Below are 22,983 nucleotides of genomic sequence, written 5' to 3' on the forward strand. Positions count from 1 at the left end.
AGAAGGACCATCAAGACAGAATTGGAATATTTTCAAGTTTTACTAAAGCTTTAGGAGTTCAACTTACCCAATACATTCATAACGGCTGCTCTAGTTGATCTGGCGTTCCAAGGGAAAAACCGACTTCTTCTCACACAAAGAAAACTCCCATCTCCCCCTCGCACCACTGATAAGAAACCAGTGGGTGTTGTATTTCACATTCCTGATGGTTTAAGACATGTGTATGCAGGCCCATAAGGTCACAAACAGGACCTATTATTATTATTGTTGCGCATTCAGGCCCATAAAGTCACAAACAGTACCTATTATTAATATTATTGCTGCGCATGCAGGCCCATAATGTCACAAACAAGACTTTTTTGTTATTATTATTGTTGCGCATGCAGGCCCATAAATCACAAACAGGATCTATTATCATCATTATTATTATTATTATTGTTGCGCATGCAGGCCCATAAAGTCACAAACAGGACCTATTATTATTATTGTTATTCTTGTTGCGTACGCAGGCCCATAATGTTTCAAACAAGACCTATTATTATTGTTGTGCATGTACACCCATAATGTCAGAAATGGGACCTATTATTATTGTAGTTGCAACCGCAGGCCCATAATGTTTCAAACAAGACCTATTATTATTGTTGTGTATGCAGGCCCATAATGTCACAAACAGGACCTATTGTTATTCTTGTTGCGAACGCAGGCCCATAATGTTTCAAACAAGACCTATTATTATTGTTGTGCATGCAGACCCATAATGTCAGAAACGGGACCTATTATTATTGTTGTTGCGACCGCAGGCCCATAATGTTTCAAACAAGACCTTTTATTATTGTTGTGTATGCAGGCCCATAATGTCACAAACAGGACCTATTATTATTATTGTTGCGCATGCAGGCCCATAAAGTCACAAACAGGACCTATTATTATTATTATTAATATTGTTGTGCATGCAGGCCCATAAAGTCACAAACAGGACCTATTATTATTGTTATTATTAATATTGTTGCGCATGCAGGCCCATAAAGTCACAAACAGGACCTATTATTATTATTATTATTGTTGCGTACGCAGGCCCATAATGTTTCAAACAAGACCTATTATTATTGTTGCACATGCAGACCCATAATGTCACAAACACGACCTATTATTGTTATTGTTGTTGCGCCGCAGGCCCATAATGTTTCAAACAAGACATTTTATTATTGTTGTGTATATCAATCAATCAATGTTTATTTATATAGCCCTAAATCACAAAAGTCTCAAAGGGCTGCACAGGCCACAACGACATCCTCGGCACAGAACCCACACAAGGGACGTCGATGTGAATGACAATGAGAAACCTTGGGGAGGATCACATATGTGGATAACCCCCCCTCTAAGTACAGTCCCTAGTGGATCCAACATAACAGTGAGAGTCCAGTCCATAGTGGGGCCAGCAGGAGACCATCCACAGGCCCATAATGTCACAAACAGGACCTATTGATATCATTATTATTTTTGTTGCGCATGCAGGCCCATAAAGTCACAAACAGGACCTATTATTATGATTATTATTATTGTTATTATTAATACTGTTGCGCATGCAGGCCCATAAAGTCCCAAACAGGACCTATTATTATTATTGTTAATATTAATATTGTTGCGCATGCAGGCCCATAAAGTCACAAACAGGACCTATTATTATGATTATTATTATTGTTATTATTAATATTGTTGTGCATGCAGGCCCATACAGTCACAAACAGGACCTATTATTATGATTATTGTTATTTTTATTATTAATATTGTTGCGCATGCAGGCCCATAAAGTCACAAACAGGACCTATTATTATGATTATTATTATTGTTATTATTAATATTGTTGCGCATGCAGGCCCATACAGTCACAAACAGGACCTATTATTATGATTATTGTTATTTTTATTATTAATATTGTTGCGCATGCAGGCCCATAAAGTCACAAACAGGACCTATTATTATGATTATTATTATTGTTATTATTAATATTCATGCGCATGCAGGCCCATACAGTCACAAACAGGACCTATTACTATGATTATTATTATTTTTATTATTAATATTGTTGCGCATGCAGGCCCATAAAGTCCCAAACAGGACCTATTATTATGATTATTATTATTGTTATTATTAATATTGTTGCGCATGCAGGCCCATACAGTCACAAACAGGACCTATTATTATGATTATTATTACTATTTTTATTATTAATATTGTTGCGCATGCAGGCCCATACAGTCACAAACAGGACCTATTATTATTATTATTATTGTTAATATTAATATTGTTGCGCATGCAGGCCCATAAAGTCACAAACAGGAGCTATTATTATTGTTATTATTAATAATGTTGCGCATGCAGGCCCATAGAGTCACAAACAGGACCTATTATTATTAGGATTATTGTTATTGTTATTATTAATATTGTTGCGCATGCAGGCCCTTAAAGTCCCAAACAGGACCTATTATTATTATTATTATTGTTAATATTAATATTGTTGCGCATGCAGGCCCATAAAGTCCCAAACAGGACCTATTATTATTATTGTTAATATTAATATTGTTGCGCATGCAGGCCCATAAAGTCACAAACAGGACCTATTATTATGATTATTATTATTGTTAATATTAATATTGTTGCGCATGCAGGCCCATAAAGTCACAAACAGGACCTATTATTATGATTATTATTATTGTTGTTATTAATATTGTTGCGCATGCAGGCCCATACAGTCACAAACAGGACCTATTATTATGATTATTATTATTTTTTTTATTATTAATATTGTTGCGCATGCAGGCCCATAAAGTCCCAAACAGGACCTATTATTATTATTATTATTGTTATTATTAATATTGTTGCGCATGCAGGCCCATACAGTCACAAACAGGACCTATTATTATGATTATTATTATTTTTATTATTAATATTGTTGCGCTTGCAGGCCCATACAGTCACAAACAGGACCTATTATTATGATTATTATTATTTTTATTATTAATATTGTTGTGCATGCAGGCCCATAAAGTCCCAAACAGGACCTATTATTATTATTATTATTATTGTTAATATTAGTATTGTTGCGCATGCAGGCCCATACAGTCCCAAACAGGACCTATTATTATTATTATTATTGTTATTATTAATATTGTTGCGCATGCAGGCCCATACAGTCACAAACAGGACCTATTATTATGATTATTATTATTTTTATTATTAATATTGTTGCGCTTGCAGGCCCATACAGTCACAAACAGGACCTATTATTATGATTATTATTATTTTTATTATTAATATTGTTGTGCATGCAGGCCCATAAAGTCCCAAACAGGACCTATTATTATTATTATTATTATTGTTAATATTAGTATTGTTGCGCATGCAGGCCCATACAGTCACAAACAGGACCTATTATTTTGATTATTATTATTGTTATTATTAATATTGTTGCGCTTGCAGGCCCATAAAGTCCCAAACAGGACCTATTATTATTATTATTATTATTGTTAATATTAATATTGTTGTACATGCAGGCCCATAAAGTCACAAACAGGAGCTATTATTATTGTTATTATTAATATTGTTGCGCATGCAGGCCCATACAGTCACAAACAGGACCTATTATTATGATTATTATTATTTTTATTATTAATATTGTTGTGCATGCAGGCCCATAAAGTCCCAAACAGGACCTATTATTATTATTATTATTATTGTTAATATTAGTATTGTTGCGCATGCAGGCCCATACAGTCACAAACAGGACCTATTATTTTGATTATTATTATTGTTATTATTAATATTGTTGCGCTTGCAGGCCCATAAAGTCCCAAACAGGACCTATTATTATTATTATTATTATTGTTAATATTAATATTGTTGTACATGCAGGCCCATAAAGTCACAAACAGGAGCTATTATTATTGTTATTATTAATATTGTTGCGCATGCAGGCCCATACAGTCACAAACAGGACCTATTATTATGATTATTATTATTTTTATTATTAATATTGTTGCGCATGCAGGCCCATAGAGTCCCCAACAGGACCTACATTAATGTCCAGGGGCCGTTTTCAAGATGGTTTGTAAGGACGATGACACCATGAAGATGAGCGCGGTGAATACCACTGAATCATCTTTGTTGTAATGGCTGGTTGCCGTGGAGACGCAGCGTGACAAAGGAGGGAGCAGCTCGCTCCTCATGCAGGGGGGTGGTGGGGGGGGGGGGGGTGTTAGCGTTAGCGGCGTGGAGGAAGGTCGGTCCTGCTGGGGAGGGGTGATGGTGGTGGTGATGATGATGATGATGATGATGATGATGATGCAGGAGGCGAGGATGCTGGGAGTTGGCAGGATGGAGGGGGGGGGGGGGAGGGGAGCTGGGAAGTGCGGCTCAAAGGGGGGTGAAGGAGGTGTTGATGCCCGTCAAGGCGGCGAGGGTCCGGCAACAAAGAGAACAAAGAGAGCTAACGAGGGTCCGCCTTGATTGCTTTCCCTTCACACACACACACACACACACACACACACACACACACACACACACACACACACACACACACACACACACACACACACACACACACCGCCATGGCACGCAGACAAGGTCACACATTCACACGTCCATCATCCATGAGCACTTCCTGTTCAACGCCCGCGTCCAACATCAGCGCCACTGAGCACTTCCTGTTTGGGGAGGTGACGCCAACACGCTGACAGACATCCTTCCGCCTGTCCACATGCTAACTGCATTAGCCGTGGCATCCGGACGCTACACGCACACACGCACGCACACACACACACACGCACGCACACACACACACACACACGCACACACACACACACACACACACACACACTATGATACTATGATAAAGTTAGTTTAATAGTTAGTGTTGTGGTTGTGCTGAGTCATGCTGTAATGATCCAGCAGAGGGCGATGTGTTGAACAAAGACTGGTCCAACGTGATGACTCAGCACGTCTTGTGGTTGTCAGGTCAGTGTGTGTTGGCTCTTATGACAGTGAGGATGATGATGATGAGGAGGAGGAGGAAGAGGGTAATCCATGGCCATGTTCCAGGGGAAAGTCCTCCTGGGGCCGCTGTGATGGACAGATGTGGGTCAGCCGCCTGCTCTCGTTGACGCCATTTTGTTTTGGTTCTATTAATAAAAGTGTTTCCTTTAAAACAGTAGATTTTATTTTTTTAAACTATATTGCATTGAATTATTGCAAACTAGAGAGAAATACAATTAAATATAGCATCCATGAAATATTACTAACTAAGGTTCAAATTGACAAATAATAAAAAAAAGTTTCATATACAATTTAGATGTTTTACAATTAACAAACACAATTTGTGTGAATTAAAGTATATATATATATATATATAAAAAAAACTATTTAGAGAAAAACTTATATTGCATAATTATCGTGGGGAAAAAAAGCCAAATAGTTATACTAAAAGAAAAGATACAATTAATACATTCTTATTAAATATTATTAAAAGTAACAAATAGGGATGTCCGATAATGGCTTTTTGCCGATATTCCGATATTGTCCAACTCTTTAATTACCGATACCGATATCAACCGATATATACAGTCGTGGAATTAACACATTATTATGCCTAATTTGGACAACCAGGTATGGTGAAGATAAGGTACTTTTTTTAAAAATTAGTAAAATAAGATAAATAAATTAAAAACATTTTCTTGAATAAAAAAGAAAGTACAACAATATAAAAACAGTTACATAGAAACTAGTAATGAATGAAAATTTGTCAAATTAACTGTTAAAGGTTAGTACTATTAGTGGAGCAGCAGCACGCAAAATCATGTGTGCTTACGGACTGTATCCCTTGCAGACTGTATTGATATATATTGATATATAATGTAGGAACCAGAATATTGATAACAGAAAGAAATGGGGGGAGGGAGGTTTTTTGGGTTGGTGCACTAATTGTAAGTGTATCTTGTGTTTTTTATGTTGATTTAATATTAAAAAAAAAAAAAAAAAAAAAACGATACCGATACCGATAATAAAAAAACCGATACCGATAATTTCCGATATTACATTTTAACGCATATATCGGCCGATATTATCGGACATCCCTAGTAACAAATAACAATTATAAACTGTACAAATATGTATTTTAAATGTATTCAACACATTTGTGTTAATATTATAATTATATTGGGACAAGCTAGAATGAAAAAAAAACACCAAAAAAATATATCTAAAAATAACCACATATTTCAAAATAAACATGCTAGAAATATATATATCATTTATTGTGAAACAGTGTTAGTTAAGAAATAATAAAAAAATGACAAAAGTGGTACATATTTAATTTCAATGTTTAAAAGAAAATTCCCATACTTAAAAAATACTTAACTTTACTGAAAGAAATGCAATATTAAATGAAATAATAAAAATGTAATAACATTCTTATCTTTTACCTTCCTTTGCTTATTGCAAAAATACAATCTATTTTTAGATAGTAGATGTATTCCTCTGTTGTAGGGTTGTACGCTATACCAGTACTAGTATCGTATCATTGTACTAATGAATCAAAAACGGTACTATACTCTGTTTGAAAAAGTACCGGGTACCCTTTTTTTTTTTTTTTTAACGGGATGAGAGCGCGTCGTCACGTGGTGACATTGCTGCTTTTACCAGCAGAGGAGCATGTTGGGCAGCGCACACACACAGAGTACTTACAAGCAGACACAGTGTGTAGACAGAAAAGGGAGAATGGACGCATTTTGGTGATAAAGGTGAAGTTATAACACTGAAACATCCTCAGGAAGAGCTGCTAACATCCATCCACAGTGTTTTAGCTACTTCCAAATCACTAATCCTGGCCTCCATGGCGACAAATAAGGTACGTTTCTTACAAGTAGCATTATCACTGGAGGAGGAGGAATAGCTAAACATGCTTCACTACACACCGTAGGAGGATACAATAGCTCACCGCCGTCACAATGTAAACAAATGCCATGGGTGGATCTACACCTGACATCCACTGTAATGATACCAAATATCTAGTCGATACTACTATGATTACATCGATATTTTTTATCGTCACAAAAAATCATATTATGTTTATAAAGTCAGTAAATATGTCCTTGGACACATGAGGACTTTGAATATGACCAATGTATGATCCTGTAACTACTTGGTATCGGATCGATACCACACCTAAATGTGTGGTATCATCCAAAACTAATGTCAAGTATCAAAGAAGAGAAGAATAAGTGATTATTACATTTGAACAGAAGTGTAGATAGAACATGTTGAAACAGAAAATAAGCAGATATTAACAGTAAATGAACAAGTAGATGAATAATCATTTTTTTACAGTTTGTCCCTCATAATGTGTACAAAATAATAGGTGTATAAATGACACAATATGTTACTGCATACGTCAGCAGACTAATTAGGAGTCTTTGTTTGTTTACTTACTACTAAAAGACAAGTTGTCTATTTTATTTAAGGACTAAATGACAATAATAAACATATGTTTCATGTACACTAACATTTTTTGTGGTCCCCTTTGTTTAGAAAAGTATGGAAACACATTTTGGTACTGGTACCGACATATTGGTATGGGGACAACACTACTTTGTTGCCTGTAACACAAAGCTAAGGTGTTAAGTTCATCTATGCTAAGCTAACATTTTAGCATCTTTCACCTACAAAATGGTGTGTGTCCCCGCCCGACGTGACCACTTCCTGTCTGTGTGCCCAGGATGACGCCTCAGTGAGCAGCGAGGAAGACCCGCCCGACATGAGCGAGCCCTCCTGGCTGGCGGCCGGAGCGCCGTCCCAGCTGAGCCCGGCGGGACGAGGCGACGGGACGCGCCCCGACACCGCGAGCAACAAAGACGACGACGGTAAGCTACGCTTGTGTCGGGACTGGGGGGGGGGTTGGGGGGGCTTTGTGCTGCCTGCTGGCTCGCTGCCTAGACGGGCTGCTGGGGGCATCATCAGCGTGGCAAAGTCATGGCACTTGTGGAATTAAAAAGAAGGTTGATGGTCAGAATGAATCAGTGGAGGGAGCTTCCACTAGCACGTTAGCATGCTAACTTGCGTATTTGTCTACTGGAATGTTGTCAGGTTCAAACACTGATGACATCTATTAAACAGACAAGAAGCAAGGAATCATGCAGAGACAGTTCAATTTGGCTCAATGAGGAGAGACGTATTGGGCTGTACATCTTAGTTACATATCCAAGCTACGCTCTAAGGCAGTGGTGCCCAACCTTTTTGTAGCTGCGGACCGGTCAACGCTTGAAAATTTGTCCCACGGCCCGGTGGGGGGGGTGTATTTAATTTTTTTTTTTTTTTTTTTTTACATAAATAAATACAATCATGTGTGCTTACGGACTGTATCCCTGCAGACTGTATTGATCTATATTGATATATAATGTATATATTGTGTTTTTTATGTTGATTTCATTAAAAAAAAAAAAAAAAAAAATTTTTTTTTTTTTTTTTTTTTTTTTTTAAATTTCTTGTGCGGCCCGGTACCAATCGGTCCGCGGACCGGTACCGGTCCCACGTGCTCCTCTATTTATTTGGGAGGTCCCTGGTTACATCACTGAGGCTGCTTCTGAAGGAAGGGGGCTCATTTTATAGCAGCCCTAGTTAGACACAATATATGATTAGTCAGAAATGGAAATGTGCTGACACTCGTGATATCGCCCTGTCTCTGCTTTGTCTGCGTCACGGCACTCCATGTTCTGGACACAAACACCGATACGAGACGACTCGCAATCTTGGATTGCCAGTTGTCCCTTTGCACTGATAGAAAAGTACAACTTCAGCACAATTGATAACAACTATAGCAACGGCCCTTTTTTATTTTATTTTATTTTTTTATTTTTTTTTACATAAATAAATACAATCATGTGTGCTTACGGACTGTATCCCTGCAGACTGTATTGATCTATATTGATATATAATGTATATATTGTGTTTTTTTTGTTGATTTCATAAATAAAAAAAATAAAAATAAAAATATATATATATATATATTTATTTATTTATTTATTTTTTTTCATTTCTTGTGCGGCCCGGTACCAATCGGTCCGCGGACCGGTACCGGGCCGCGGCCCGGTGGTTGGGGACCACTGCTCTAAGGCACAGTCCCACGTGCTCCTCTATTTATTTGGGAGGTCCCTGGTTACATCACTGAGGCTGCTTCTGAAGGAAGGGGGGGTCATTTCAGCAGCCCCAGTTAGACACAATATATGATTAGTCAGAAATGGAAATGTGCTGACACTCGTGATATCGCCCTGTCTCTGCTTTGTCTGCGTCACGGCACTCCATGTTCTGGACACAAACACCGATACGAGACGACTCGCAATCTTGGATTGCCAGTTGTCCCTTTGCACTGATAGAAAAGTACAACTTCAGCACAATTGATAACAACTATAGCAACGGCCCTTTTTTTTTTATTTTATTTTTTTTTTTTTACATAAATAAATACAATCATGTGTGCTTACGGACTGTATCCCTGCAGACTGTATTGATCTATATTGATATATAATGTATATATTGTGTTTTTTATGTTGATTTCATAAAAAAAAAAAAAAAAAAAAAAAAAATTTTTTTTTTTTTTTTTTTTTTAATTTCTTGTGCGGCCCGGTACCAATCGGTCCGCGGACCGGTACCGGGCCGCGGACCGATACTGGGCCGTGGCCCGGGGGTTGGGGACCACTGCTCTAAGGCACAGTCCCACGTGCTCCTCTATTTATTTGGGAGGTCCCTGGTTACATCACTGAGGCTGCTTCTGAAGGAAGGGGGCGTCATTTCAGCAGCCCCAGCTAGACACAATATATGAATAGTCAGAAATGGAAATGTGCTGACACTCGTGATATCGCCCTGTCTCTGCTTTGTCTGCGTCACGGCACTCCATGTTCTGGACACAAACACCGATACGAGACGACTCGCAATCTTGGATTGCCAGTTGTCCCTTTGCACTGATGGAAAAGTACAACTTCAGCACAATTGATAACAACTATAGCAACGGCCCTTTTTTTTTTTTTTTTTTTTTTTAATAAATCAATCCAACAGAACAATACACAACAATACCATAATAATACAATTGCGATTCCAAAACCAAACCCGATCCAGCAACATTGAGAGTAGCAATAAACAGAGTCATTGAGAGGAGACACAAACATGACACAAAACAATCCAAAAGCAGTCAGACAAAAATGAATATTATCAACAACAGCATCAATATTAGTTACAATTTCAACATAGCAGTGATTAAAAATCCCTCATTGACATTATCATGACAGACATTTATAAAAACTAAAAACAGTGACTATTTACATCTGATAAGTTTGACAACACATTGTGTACAATATTTACCACAAAGATTAAATAAGTCCAATTTTTGGTTCATTTAATAGTTCAAAGAAATGTAAATAATGGATCCCATATTCCAACACAATATATGACTCATGTCAGTGGCGGTAGTTTGTAACGGACGCCGCTAACCGCACTTTAAGTGCGGTGGTCGGAGCTTAGCGGTAGTTTGTAATGGACGCCGCTAACCGCGCTTTAAGTGCAGTGGGCGGAGCTTAGCGCAGTCTATGAATATTTAATGGTCTTATTTGTCTTCCTGCTGATGGATGAGTTGCTTTCACGATGACAAACATCTTGTCACTCAGCGGCCGCCTCACCTCAACATTTGACCTCGTCATGTCCGCACTTTACCTGCGGTGGACCATCAGCAGTGTCCCTGACCTCAGACTGTCAGGAGTCTTTGGAAAAAGACGTCACGGCGGTCAAACCGAGGCTTGTCAGCAAAGTTAGCATCGAGCAGGCTAACATGTCATTGTATTATTATTATTTCATCCATTTTTGATGATCAACGACTCCAACATTTCTCAAACGATCCAAACAAATCCATCCATCCATCCATCTTCCTCCGCTTATCCGATGTCGGGTCGCGGGGGCAGCAGCCTAAGCAGGGAAGCCCAGACTTTCCTCTCCCCGGCCACTTGGTCCAGCTCCTCCCAGGTGATCCCGAGGCGTTCCCAGGCCAGCCGGGAGACATAGTCTTCCCAACGTGTCCTGGGTCTTCCCCGTGGCCTCCTACCGGTCGGAATGTTACAAGTTCCACATTCCTCACATACGATCCAGTCTGCCAAAATGTCATCTTCACCAAATGTCCACGAACATGTTTACCCTTTTTCAATTTACAGTAAAAATCCCCGTACATTTTATGATACATTTCTGTTGGGTCAGTTGCCAGTTTTTTACCTTAAAATGTACATTTTTTTAAAATGTATTTAGTTTACAGTGTATTGGGTTTTGAGAAGGTAAAAACTGGGTGCTGAAATAGTGGTTTTGATGACATCATACGACTTGATTTGCTTGTGGTACCTTGAAGAAGCATTTAAAGGAACAGTACTAATTGAACACGGAACCTGCCTTCTTTTCTAAGAAAAAGGACCTTTAAGATGATAAATATCACTAGAATGTAGCACAAATCACAGCATTTATTTTGGAGAGTTGACTTCTACGGGATCTCCTTTGGGAGGCTTTTTAGTCAAACACACCATCAGCAGCTTCCGCCGAATTTTCCTGCATAATTGCCCGCCTTTGAGATATTTTTCCCAACATCCTTGGCTGACGTTATCGACTCCTTCAGCTTCAGTACGGTGCACCGTAGTTGGCTAGCTACGAGCTAGCCACGTTTCTCCAATGATTCATTTCTTTAATTCCATGAATACATCTTCTCAGCGCTGTCCTTCACTCTCACTTTCTTCCTTCACATAGTTGGAAAAACCAAGTGATGTCATTCTTCACTTGTAAACAAACATGAAGTCATTCTTCACTTGTAAACAAACATGGCGTCATTCTTCACTTGTAAACAAACATGACGTCATTCTTCACTTGTAAACAAACATGATGTCATTCTTCACTTGTAAACAAACATGATGTCATTCTTCACTTGTAAACAAACATGACGTCATTCTTCACTTGTGAACAAACATGATGTCATTCTTCACTTGTAAACAAACATGATGTCATTCTTCACTTGTAAACAAACATGACGTCATTCTTCACTTGTAAACAAACATGATGTCATTCTTCACTTGTAAACAAACATGACGTCATTCTTCACTTGTAAACAAACATGACGTCATTCTTCACTGTAAACAAACATGACGTCATTCTTCACTTGTAAACAAACATGATGTCATTCTTCACTTTTAAACAAACATGATGTCATTCTTCACTTGTAAACAAACATGATGTCATTCTTCACTTTTAAACAAACATGATGTCATTCTTCACTTGTAAACAAACATGATGTCATTCTTCACTTGTAAACAAACATGATGTCATTCTTCACTTGTAAACAAACATGATGTCATTCTTCACTTGTAAACAAACATGATGTCATTCTTCACTTGTAAACAAACATGATGTCATTCTTCACTTGTAAACAAACATGACGTCATTCTTCACTTGTAAACAAACATGACGTCATTCTTCACTTGTAAACAAACATGTCATTCTTCACTTGTAAACAAACATGACGTCATTCTTCACTTGTAAACAAACATGACGTCATTCTTCACTTGTAAACAAACATGACGTCATTCTTCACTTTTAAACAAACATGATGTCATTCTTCACTTGTAAACAAACATGGCGTCATTCTTCACTTGTAAACAAACATGACGTCATTCTTCACTTGTAAACAAACATGACGTCATTCTTCACTTGTAAACAAACATGATGTCATTCTTCACTTGTAAACAAACATGTCATTCTTCACTTGTAAACAAACATGATTAAATTCTTCACTTGTAAACAAACATGGCCTCATTCTTCACTTGTAAACAAACATGACGTCATTCTTCACTTGTAAACAAACATGATGTCATTCTTCACTTGTAAACAAACATGACGTCATTCTTCACTTGTAAACAAACATTACGTCATTCTTCACTTGTAAACAAACATGATGTCATTCTTCACTTGTAAACAAACATGATGTCATTCTTCACTTGTAAACAAACATGACGTCATTCTTCACTTGTAAACAAACATGACGTCAGTCTTCACTTGTAAACAAACATGATGTCATTCTTCACTTGTAAACAAACATGACGTCATTTTTCACTTGTAAACAAACATGATGTCATTCTTCACTTGTAAACAAACATGACGTCATTCTTCACTTGTAAACAAACATGACGTCATTCTTCACTTGTAAACAAACATGATGTCACTCTTCACTTGTAAACAAACATGATGTCATTCTTCACTTGTAAACAAATATGACGTCATTCTTCACTTGTAAACAAACATGGCCTCATTCTTCACTTGTAAACAAACATGGCGTCATTCTTCACTTGTCTTCACTTGTAAACAAACATGACGTCATTCTTCACTTGTAAACAAACATGATGTCATTCTTCACTGGTGGGTACTATCGGAGTGCTGTTCCAATCAATCAATCAATCAATCAAACTCTATTTGTCATGCACAGGCAACACAAAGTGCTTTACTGGAGAAAAAAGAAAGAAAACACACACACACACACACACACACACACACACACACGCTTGTACACACACATTGTGGACAAGAAGCAAACAAGGCGTGGCACTGAGGTTTGAGTAAAAAGTCCACCTTTGAGGCGTCCACACTAAAAAATAAAAACATTTACCGCCATCTAAAAAAAAAGTAAAATAGAATGAAACATATTGTGAAATATATGTAAAAACAAATTATACATAACAGATGAATAAAAACATAACATTGAGATAATAGTAGTAATAATAGTAAAAGTAACACAATAAAATCAAAAATATAATACAAAATAAAAAAACATAAGAGTTGCACCAAATGTTTTGCAAAAACATCACGCTTCAACACATTACTATGAAACATATTGTAAAATATATGTAAAGATAAATATTTCATTAAAAAACATAACAATAAGAGAATACCATTAGTAATAATAGCAATACATTAAATGACACAATACAACAAAATCTAATAAAAAATAAAAGAAACATGAGAAGAGTTGCACCAAATGTTCTGCAAAAACATCACACTTCAACACATCATCATCAGCCAGCTGAAAGTCAGCATGTTTGGAAGCCTGCCAAGACGCCTGCTGCTCAAGAAAGGTGTGCTCATATTAATATAATATATGTATATATATATATATATATATATATATATATATATATATATATATATATATATATATATATATATATATATATATATATATATATATATGTATATATATATATATTAATATCAAGACGCCTGCTGCTCAAGAAAGGTGTGCTCATATTAATATAATATATATATATATATATATATATATATATATATATATATATATATATATATATATATATATATATATATATATATATATATATATATTAATATCAAGACGCCTGCTGCTCAAGAAAGGTGTGCTCATATTACACCTCACCTACATTTAGAAAATATCTATATCAATAAGTCACCTGTATCGCTCTTGGAAAGCAGGGAGTTATCGTTCTTGAAAAAACTCAATCAAGCGGCCCTTTTTTATTTTTTAGTGATGTGACACTGAGCTCTTTCAACTTTTACTGCCTTTTCTCTTTTTTTGTTGGTTGTACAAGAAATAATCTTCTCTATTGTTATAATAATCATCTTTTTCACCTCAGACGGCTCCAGTTTTGATGTCTTAATAGTTGACTTCTTTGACGTGTGAATGTGTGGCAACATGGAGAACATAGACATGATGGAGAATGTGCAGAACATGGAGAACATAGACATGATGGAGAATGTGCAGAACATGAAGAACATAGACATGATGGAGAATGTGCAGAACATGGAGGAACATGGAGAACATAGACATGATGGAGAATGTGCAGAACATGGAGGAACATGGAGAACATAGACATGATGGAGAATGTGCAGAACATAGAGGAACATGGAGAACATAGACATGATGGAGAATGTGCAGAACATGGAGGAACATGGAGAACATAGACATGATGGAGAATGTGCAGAACATAGAGGAACCAGTACAGTCAACATAGAAGGCCACAAAGGTTCTACACCTCCTGGATGGAAGCTGGAGGAGAGACTCTTCTCAAAGCCAGACTCTCATTTCCTCTCCTGGGATGATTTTCCTGGTCTGGCAGATGTTTCATGTGGAATAATCCGGATCAAGAGCAGTGACATAGAGTGGTGTTCCCCGGACCACACAGATCATGGATGGGACTAATCCCTGGATCTCATTTTCTCATATGTAGCCAACTTAGTCCCTGGATCTCATTTTCTCATATGTAGCCAACTTAGTCCCTGGATGTCATCTTCTCATATGTAGCCAACTTAGTCCCTGGATGTCATCTTCTCATATGTAGCCAACTTAGTCCCTGGATGTCATCTTCTCATATGTAGCCAACTTAGTCCCTGGATGTCATCTTCTCATATGTAGCCAACTTAGTCCCTGGATCTCATCTTCTCATATGTAGCCAACTTAGTCCCTGGATGTCATCTTCTCATATGTAGCCAACTTAGTCCCTGGATCTCATCTTCTCATATGTAGCCAACTTAGTCCCTGGATGTCATCTTCTCATATGTAGCCAACTTAGTCCCTGGATGTCATCTTCTCATATGTAGCCAACTTAGTCCCTGGATCTCATCTTCTCATATGTAGCCAACTTAGTCCCTGGATGTCATCTTCTCATATGTAGCCAACTTAGTCCCTGGATGTCATCTTCTCATATGTAGCCAACTTAGTCCCTGGATCTCATCTTCTCATATGTAGCCAACTTAGTCCCTGGATGTCATCTTCTCATATGTAGCCAACTTAGTCCCTGGATGTCATCTTCTCATATGTAGCCAACTTAGTCCCTGGATCTCATCTTCTCATATGTAGCCAACTTAGTCCCTGGATGTCATCTTCTCATATGTAGCCAACTTAGTCCCTGGATGTCATCTTCTCATATGTAGCCAACTTAGTCCCTGGATCTCATCTTCTCATATGTAGCCAACTTAGTCCCTGGATGTCATCTTCTCATATGTAGCCAACTTAGTCCCTGGATCTCATCTTCTCATATGTAGCCAACTTAGTCCCTGGATCTCATCTTCTCATATGTAGCCAACTTAGTCCCTGGATGTCATCTTCTCATATGTAGCCAACTTAGTCCCTGGATCTCATCTTCTCATATGTAGCCAACTTAGTCCCTGGATCTCATCGTCTCATATGTAGCCAACTTAGTCCCTGGATCTCATCTTCTCATATGTAGCCAACTTAGTCCCTGGATCTCATCTTCTCATATGTAGCCAACTTAGTCCCTGGATGTCATCTTCTCATATGTAGCCAACTTAGTCCCTGGATCTCATCTTCTCATATGTAGCCAACTTAGTCCCTGGATGTCATCTTCTCATATGTAGCCAACTTAGTCCCTGGATCTCATCTTCTCATATGTAGCCAACTTAGTCCCTGGATGTCATCTTCTCATATGTAGCCAACTTAGTCCCTGGATGTCATCTTCTCATATGTAGCCAACTTAGTCCCTGGATCTCATCGTCTCATATGTAGCCAACTTAGTCCCTGGATCTCATCTTCTCATATGTAGCCAACTTAGTCCCTGGATCTCATCTTCTCATATGTAGCCAACTTAGTCCCTGGATGTCATCTTCTCATATGTAGCCAACTTAGTCCCTGGATCTCATCTTCTCATATGTAGCCAACTTAGTCCCTGGATGTCATCTTCTCATATGTAGCCAACTTAGTCCCTGGATCTCATCTTCTCATATGTAGCCAACTTAGTCCCTGGATGTCATCTTCTCATATGTAGCCAACTTAGTCCCTGGATGTCATCTTCTCATATGTAGCCAACTTAGTCCCTGGATCTCATCTTCTCATATGTAGCCAACTTAGTCCCTGGATGTCATCTTCTCATATGTAGCCAACTTAGTCCCTGGATGTCATCTTCTCATATGTAGCCAACTTAGTCCCTGGATCTCATCTTCTCATATGTAGCCAACTTAGTCCCTGGATGTCATCTTCTCATATGTAGCCAACTTAGTCCCTGGATGTCATCTTCTCATATGTAGCCAACTTAGTCCCTGGATCTCATCTTCTCATATGTAGCCAACTTAGTCCCTGGATGTCATCTTCTCATATGTAGCCAACTTAGTCCCTGGATGTCATCTTCTCATATGTAGCCAACTTAGTCCCTGGATCTCATCTTCTCATATGTAGCCAACTTAGTCCCTGGATGTCATCTTCTCATATGTAGCCAACTTAGTCCCTGGATCTCATCTTCTCATATGTAGCCAACTTAGTCCCTGGATCTCATCTTCTCATATGTAGCCAACTTAGTCCCTGGATGTCATCTTCTCATATGTAGCCAACTTAGTCCCTGGATCTCATCTTCTCATATGTAGCCAACTTAGTCCCTGGATCTCATCGTCTCATATGTAGCCAACTTAGTCCCTGGATCTCATCTTCTCATATGTAGCCAACTTAGTCCCTGGATCTCATCTTCTCATATGTAGCCAACTTAGTCCCTGGATGTCATCTTCTCATATGTAGCCAACTTAGTCCCTGGATGTCATCTTCTCATATGTAGCCAACTTAGTCCCTGGATGTCATCTTCTCATATGTAGCCAACTTAGTCCCTGGATGTCATCTTCTCATATGTAGCCAACTTAGTCCCTGGATCTCATCTTCTCATATGTAGCCAACTTAGTCCCTGGATGTCATCTTCTCATATGTAGCCAACTTAGTCCCTGGATCTCATCTTCTCATATGTAGCCAACTTAGTCCCTGGATGTCATCTTCTCATATGTAGCCAACTTAGTCCCTGGATGTCATCTTCTCATATGTAGCCAACTTAGTCCCTGGATCTCATCTTCTCATATGTAGCCAACTTAGTCCCTGGATGTCATCTTCTCATATGTAGCCAACTTAGTCCCTGGATGTCATCTTCTCATATGTAGCCAACTTAGTCCCTGGATCTCATCTTCTCATATGTAGCCAACTTAGTCCCTGGATGTCATCTTCTCATATGTAGCCAACTTAGTCCCTGGATGTCATCTTCTCATATGTAGCCAACTTAGTCCCTGGATCTCATCTTCTCATATGTAGCCAACTTAGTCCCTGGATGTCATCTTCTCATATGTAGCCAACTTAGTCCCTGGATGTCATCTTCTCATATGTAGCCAACTTAGTCCCTGGATCTCATCTTCTCATATGTAGCCAACTTAGTCCCTGGATGTCATCTTCTCATATGTAGCCAACTTAGTCCCTGGATCTCATCTTCTCATATGTAGCCAACTTAGTCCCTGGATCTCATCTTCTCATATGTAGCCAACTTAGTCCCTGGATGTCATCTTCTCATATGTAGCCAACTTAGTCCCTGGATCTCATCTTCTCATATGTAGCCAACTTAGTCCCTGGATCTCATCGTCTCATATGTAGCCAACTTAGTCCCTGGATCTCATCTTCTCATATGTAGCCAACTTAGTCCCTGGATCTCATCTTCTCATATGTAGCCAACTTAGTCCCTGGATGTCATCTTCTCATATGTAGCCAACTTAGTCCCTGGATCTCATCTTCTCATATGTAGCCAACTTAGTCCCTGGATGTCATCTTCTCATATGTAGCCAACTTAGTCCCTGGATCTCATCTTCTCATATGTAGCCAACTTAGTCCCTGGATGTCATCTTCTCATATGTAGCCAACTTAGTCCCTGGATGTCATCTTCTCATATGTAGCCAACTTAGTCCCTGGATCTCATCGTCTCATATGTAGCCAACTTAGTCCCTGGATCTCATCTTCTCATATGTAGCCAACTTAGTCCCTGGATCTCATCTTCTCATATGTAGCCAACTTAGTCCCTGGATGTCATCTTCTCATATGTAGCCAACTTAGTCCCTGGATCTCATCTTCTCATATGTAGCCAACTTAGTCCCTGGATGTCATCTTCTCATATGTAGCCAACTTAGTCCCTGGATCTCATCTTCTCATATGTAGCCAACTTAGTCCCTGGATGTCATCTTCTCATATGTAGCCAACTTAGTCCCTGGATGTCATCTTCTCATATGTAGCCAACTTAGTCCCTGGATCTCATCTTCTCATATGTAGCCAACTTAGTCCCTGGATGTCATCTTCTCATATGTAGCCAACTTAGTCCCTGGATGTCATCTTCTCATATGTAGCCAACTTAGTCCCTGGATCTCATCTTCTCATATGTAGCCAACTTAGTCCCTGGATGTCATCTTCTCATATGTAGCCAACTTAGTCCCTGGATGTCATCTTCTCATATGTAGCCAACTTAGTCCCTGGATCTCATCTTCTCATATGTAGCCAACTTAGTCCCTGGATGTCATCTTCTCATATGTAGCCAACTTAGTCCCTGGATGTCATCTTCTCATATGTAGCCAACTTAGTCCCTGGATCTCATCTTCTCATATGTAGCCAACTTAGTCCCTGGATGTCATCTTCTCATATGTAGCCAACTTAGTCCCTGGATCTCATCTTCTCATATGTAGCCAACTTAGTCCCTGGATCTCATCTTCTCATATGTAGCCAACTTAGTCCCTGGATGTCATCTTCTCATATGTAGCCAACTTAGTCCCTGGATCTCATCTTCTCATATGTAGCCAACTTAGTCCCTGGATCTCATCGTCTCATATGTAGCCAACTTAGTCCCTGGATCTCATCTTCTCATATGTAGCCAACTTAGTCCCTGGATCTCATCTTCTCATATGTAGCCAACTTAGTCCCTGGATGTCATCTTCTCATATGTAGCCAACTTAGTCCCTGGATGTCATCTTCTCATATGTAGCCAACTTAGTCCCTGGATGTCATCTTCTCATATGTAGCCAACTTAGTCCCTGGATCTCATCTTCTCATATGTAGCCAACTTAGTCCCTGGATGTCATCTTCTCATATGTAGCCAACTTAGTCCCTGGATCTCATCTTCTCATATGTAGCCAACTTAGTCCCTGGATCTCATCTTCTCATATGTAGCCAACTTAGTCCCTGGATCTCATCTTCTCATATGTAGCCAACTTAGTCCCTGGATGTCATCTTCTCATATGTAGCCAACTTAGTCCCTGGATGTCATCTTCTCATATGTAGCCAACTTAGTCCCTGGATCACATCTTCTCATATGTAGCCAACTTAGTCCCTGGATCTCATCTTCTCATATGTAGCCAACTTAGTCCCTGGATCTCATCTTCTCATATGTAGCCAACTTAGTCCCTGGATCTCTCCACAGTCCACAAGCAGGTCTGGCTCTCCATTGGTGGAGTGATGGACACCTACTGGACCACCCTCAATAGTCGCCATCTTGGCACACTTCACACGGAGAGAAGAAGAAGTACACTACACTGTCAACATGTGCACACTCAGGAACTAAGTACACTACACTGTCAACATCTGCACACTCAGGAAATATGTACACTACACTGTCAACATGTGCACACTCAGGAACTAAGTACACTACACTGTAAACATGTGCACACTCAGGAACTAAGTACACTACATTGTCAACATGTGCACACTCAGGAACTAAGTACACTACACTGTCAACATGTGCACACTCAGGAACTAAGTACACTACACTGTCAACATGTGCACACTCAGCAACTAAGTACACTACACTGTCAACATGTGCACACTCAGGAACTAAGTACACTACACTGTCAACATGTGCACACTCAGGAACTAAGTACACTACACTGTCAATATGTGTACACTCAGGAACTAAGTACACTACACTGTCAACATCTGCACACTCAGGAACTAAGTACACTACACTGTCAACATCTGCACACTCAGGAACTAAGTACACTACACTGTCAACATGTGCACACTCAGGAACTAAGTACACTACACTGTCAACATCTGCACACTCAGCAACTAAGTACACTACACTGTCAACATCTGCACACTCAGCAACTAAGTACACTACACTGTCAACATGTGTACACTCAGGAACTAAGTACACTACACTGTCAACATGTGCACATTCAGGAACTAAGTACACTACACTGTCAACATGTGCACACTCAGGAACTAAGTACACTACACTGTCAACATGTGCACACTCAGGAACTAAGTACACTACACTGTCAACATGTGCACACTCAGGAACTAAGTACACTACACTGTCAACATCTGCACACTCAGGAACTAAGTACACTACACTGTCAACATGTGCACACTCAGCAACTAAGTACACTACACTGTCAACATGTGCACACTCAGGAACTAAGTAAACTACACTGTCAATATCTGCACACTCAGGAAATAAGTACACTACACTGTCAACATGTGCACACTCAGGAAATAAGTACACTACACTGTCAACATCTGCACACTCAGGAAATACATACACTACACTGTCAACATATGCACACTCAGGAACTAAGTACACTACACTGTCAACATGTGCACACTCAGGAACTAAGTACACTACACTGTCAACATCTGCACACTCAGGAACTAAGTACACTACACTGTCAAAATGTGCACACTCAGGAACTAAGTACACTACACTGTCAACATGTGCACACTCAGGAACTAAGTACACTACACTGTCAACATGTGCACACTCAGCAACTAAGTACACTACACTGTCAAAATGTGCACACTCAGGAACTAAGTACACTACACTGTCAACATGTGCACACTCAGGAACTAAGTACACTACACTGTCAACATGTGCACACTCAGCAACTAAGTACACTACACTGTCAACATGTGCACACTCAGGAACTAAGTACACTACACTGTCAACATGTGCACACTCAGGAACTAAGTACACTACACTGTCAACATGTGCACACTCAGGAAATAAGTACACTACACTGTCAAAATGTGCACACTCAGGAACTAAGTACACTACACTGTCAACATGTGCACACTCAGGAACTAAGTACACTACACTGTCAACATGTGCACACTCAGGAACTAAGTACACTACACTGTCAACATGTGCACACTCAGGAACTAAGTACACTACACTGTCAACATGTGCACACTCAGCAACTAAGTACACTACACTGTCAACATGTGCACACTCAGGAACTAAGTACACTCCACTGTCAACATGTGCACACTCAGGAACTAAGTACACTACACTGTCAACATGTGCACACTCAGAAACTAAGTACACTACACTGTCAACATCTGCACACTCAGGAACTAAGTACACTACACTGTCAACATGTGCACACTCAGCAACTAAGTACACTACACTGTCAACATGTGCACACTCAGGAACTAAGTACACTCCACTGTCAACATGTGCACACTCAGGAACTAAGTACACTACACTGTCAATATGTGTACACTCAGGAACTAAGTACACTACACTGTCAACATCTGCACACTCAGGAACTAAGTACACTACACTGTCAACATCTGCACACTCAGGAACTAAGTACACTACACTGTCAACATGTGCACACTCAGCAACTAAGTACACTACACTGTCAACATGTGCACACTCAGGAACTAAGTACACTCCACTGTCAACATGTGCACACTCAGGAACTAAGTACACTACACTGTCAACATGTGCACACTCAGCAACTAAGTACACTACACTGTCAACATGTGCACACTCAGGAACTAAGTACACTACACTGTCAACATGTGCACACTCAGGAACTAAGTACACTACACTGTCAACATGTGCACACTCAGGAAATAAGTACACTACACTGTCAAAATGTGCACACTCAGGAACTAAGTACACTACACTGTCAAAATGTGCACACTCAGGAACTAAGTACACTACACTGTCAACATGTGCACACTCAGGAACTAAGTACACTACACTGTCAACATGTGCACACTCAGGAACTAAGTACACTACACTGTCAACATGTGCACACTCAGCAACTAAGTACACTACACTGTCAACATGTGCACACTCAGGAACTAAG

At 39.2% G+C, this 22,983-nt stretch overlaps 1 protein-coding gene across 1 annotated transcript in view; it reads left to right on the plus strand.

The window, feature by feature from the left end:
* Positions 1-22,983, plus strand: part of LOC133653248 (nucleolar protein 4-like) — a 246,705-nt gene that overhangs the window by 162,091 nt on the left and 61,631 nt on the right. Inside the window, exon 13 of the mRNA XM_062052328.1 lies at positions 7,769-7,913. Coding sequence (XP_061908312.1) covers positions 7,769-7,913 — 145 coding nt within the window. The remainder of the gene's footprint in view (positions 1-7,768; positions 7,914-22,983) is intronic.

Source organism: Entelurus aequoreus, linkage group LG07 (assembly GCF_033978785.1).
Source record: "Entelurus aequoreus isolate RoL-2023_Sb linkage group LG07, RoL_Eaeq_v1.1, whole genome shotgun sequence".
In the NCBI taxonomy this organism is placed as follows: Eukaryota; Metazoa; Chordata; class Actinopteri; order Syngnathiformes; family Syngnathidae; genus Entelurus; species Entelurus aequoreus.